General features: G+C 33.6%; 1 protein-coding gene across 1 annotated transcript; it reads right to left on the bottom strand.

The window, feature by feature from the left end:
- On the bottom strand, window positions 1–2,005 carry LOC116114865 (fructose-1,6-bisphosphatase, chloroplastic-like). The gene is made up of 6 exons (XM_031401003.1): window positions 1,972–2,005; window positions 1,431–1,443; window positions 1,077–1,100; window positions 811–969; window positions 153–351; window positions 1–72 (listed from the first exon to the last, which is right to left on the bottom strand). Exons 1-6 carry the CDS (start codon window positions 2,003–2,005, stop codon window positions 1–3), a joined length of 501 nt encoding a protein of 166 aa, XP_031256863.1.
- Window positions 2,006–2,287: the final 282 nt, after the last annotated feature.

Raw genomic sequence — 2,287 nt, 5'->3', positions numbered from 1 at the left:
TTAAGCTAAATACTTCTCCAATTTCTCCACTTCCTCCTGACTTCCAATGTAGAGCGGAACACGCTGGTGTATCTGTTGAAAGGAAACAACCAAAGCATCTTAGTACCTAAGTTTATCAAGAAAAGTGCATAAACTCATAAGAATGTTCTCACCTCAGTTGGTTGAATGTCAAGTACTCTTTGATGGTCGTCTGATCCTTTTCCGCCAGCTTGTTCCACAATGAAGCTCATCGGTGCACACTCATACAAGAGCCTCAGCTTCCCATTCTTGCTCTTCTTGTCTCTGGGGTACTCATAAATGCCGCCATAGAGAAGGGTCCAATAGAAGTCACCAACCAGGCTGCCAATATACCTGTAAGACAAGAAGACAACTGAAACTTAAGCATTAGAGTTTCGTAAAATATGAATCAGAATAGTAATGCAAAAGAATCCTAATCTTATTAGAAAGAAGAGGAATGAAATCGTCAGCAATGACATGCAAGTTTAGGATCAAAGGAAATGCTAATATGAAGTTCCAGAAGAAGCGCCTTAAACTGATACATGTAACTGCTGTGGGAAATTATTCATGTGAGTCATCCAATTAATGGTAACTATTCTAACAGTCAATAAATAATTAATCTGACTACTTGTGAATATTATTCATTCTTTACTAATCCCTCTCACACAACTAGCAAGACCACCACTATGATAAGCGGCAATGATCACACCATAAACACCTGCAAAACACTATAGAAAATGCAGCAACCAAGCTGCAATAATAGAAAGAACTGCCGAAAACCAACCTCCCCTGGAAGAGCCTCATCACTAGTACCAAATATCCCTACAGTCACACAAACAAAAACACAGAGGTGTTGCATCTCCAGACCCCTTCAATATGCTACAACTGCTACTACGTTGCAACAGTCCCAAAACCTCCCCTGAAAACCTGTACAGAACTGAGCCAACTATAACCACATATAACAGGCCCGAGCTTCACAACAGCACACAAACACAACAGAAACAAAAAATGCAGCTTACAAGCTATAAATCCATCAAATTCTCCCAAAACCAAACTTCTCTACAAAACACTACACATACAGCAAAAAAGGTGCAGTATTCAAGCTGCAGCAAAAACAGATATCAAAGGACACTAATCACGTATTGAAATCCCACATGCTTCGGCATCCAACAATTCTGCAATCAGGGCCGTCTCTAGAACATTTGTGACCCTAGGCAAGATTTATTTTAGGGCCCTATTTATAATATAAGCATATATTAAAAATTATTTCAAATTTATTTTCTTGCCTTTTGAGATGCAAAATCACTAATTAAAATTTTATATTCAAGTTTAGAAACCAAATCTTTTTCAATTGATAAATAGCCAAATTACCTAATCTTTCTTGTGACTAGTTGAACGCAAATAAGATTTTATTAACTTTAATTTTGAAAAACCTTTCTGCTGAAGCTACAGTAACAGGAATAGTTAACAGTATTCTATAAGCTATCCAGCATTTGGAAAAGAATTCACCTTTTTATAAAATCTAGTATCCAAGTGGTGTTTTAATTCCACAGTTTATAATTTCTTTTAAAATTTTTAATTCTGAATAATAATCTAAACCATCAATATCAGAGAGCATGTCATGTTTTAAAAAGTTTTCAAGATTTAAACAATGTTTCTGCAAACTATCATCATCAAACAATTTAACCTTTTTATATATAAAGAAACCAAAATTATATCTAATATTTCAAATTGTTCAAACTACTTGAAGTGAGAAATGGCATGATCAACTAAATATGTGAATAATTATTCTAAAAGATTCTTCAGTAGACAATTTCTTCTCTTCGTTTTCACCTCACAAATGTTTTTTTTCTCTTTATTATACGCTTTTTATGAAATTTTGGTTCTATATTCATTTGCTCTGCAATCTCTTTAGTAGAAATCATAGAAGATGTAAACCCATTTTCTATATATTTTTAAAAAATGAAACAAGACCTTTCAACTGATTTGTTGCAACAACAATGTCCATATTTTTAGATTGTAAATATTACTAACCGTATTAACAGCAAATAACATTTCATACCAAATATTCATGCCTAATAGAAATTCAAAATTTTCAATCTCATATGTTACTAAAGAATAGCTTCACTTTTGTTTTAGGATCTTCACTAGTTTCTGCTAATTGATATAAAGCATCTCTTTATTGTGGGCTTGAAATTTATTGCTTTAACACTTTCAACACGACTTTCCCAACGTGTTTGTGATAATGGCTTAAGTGTCAAATTAGAAACATGATCTTGCAAAATTTTCC

This window comes from Pistacia vera, unplaced genomic scaffold (assembly GCF_008641045.1).
Source record: "Pistacia vera cultivar Batoury unplaced genomic scaffold, PisVer_v2 Contig724, whole genome shotgun sequence".
NCBI classification, from domain to species: Eukaryota; Viridiplantae; Streptophyta; class Magnoliopsida; order Sapindales; family Anacardiaceae; genus Pistacia; species Pistacia vera.
Note: the sequence above shows the minus strand (reverse complement) of the source record. Positions and strands in the feature narration are given on the sequence as shown.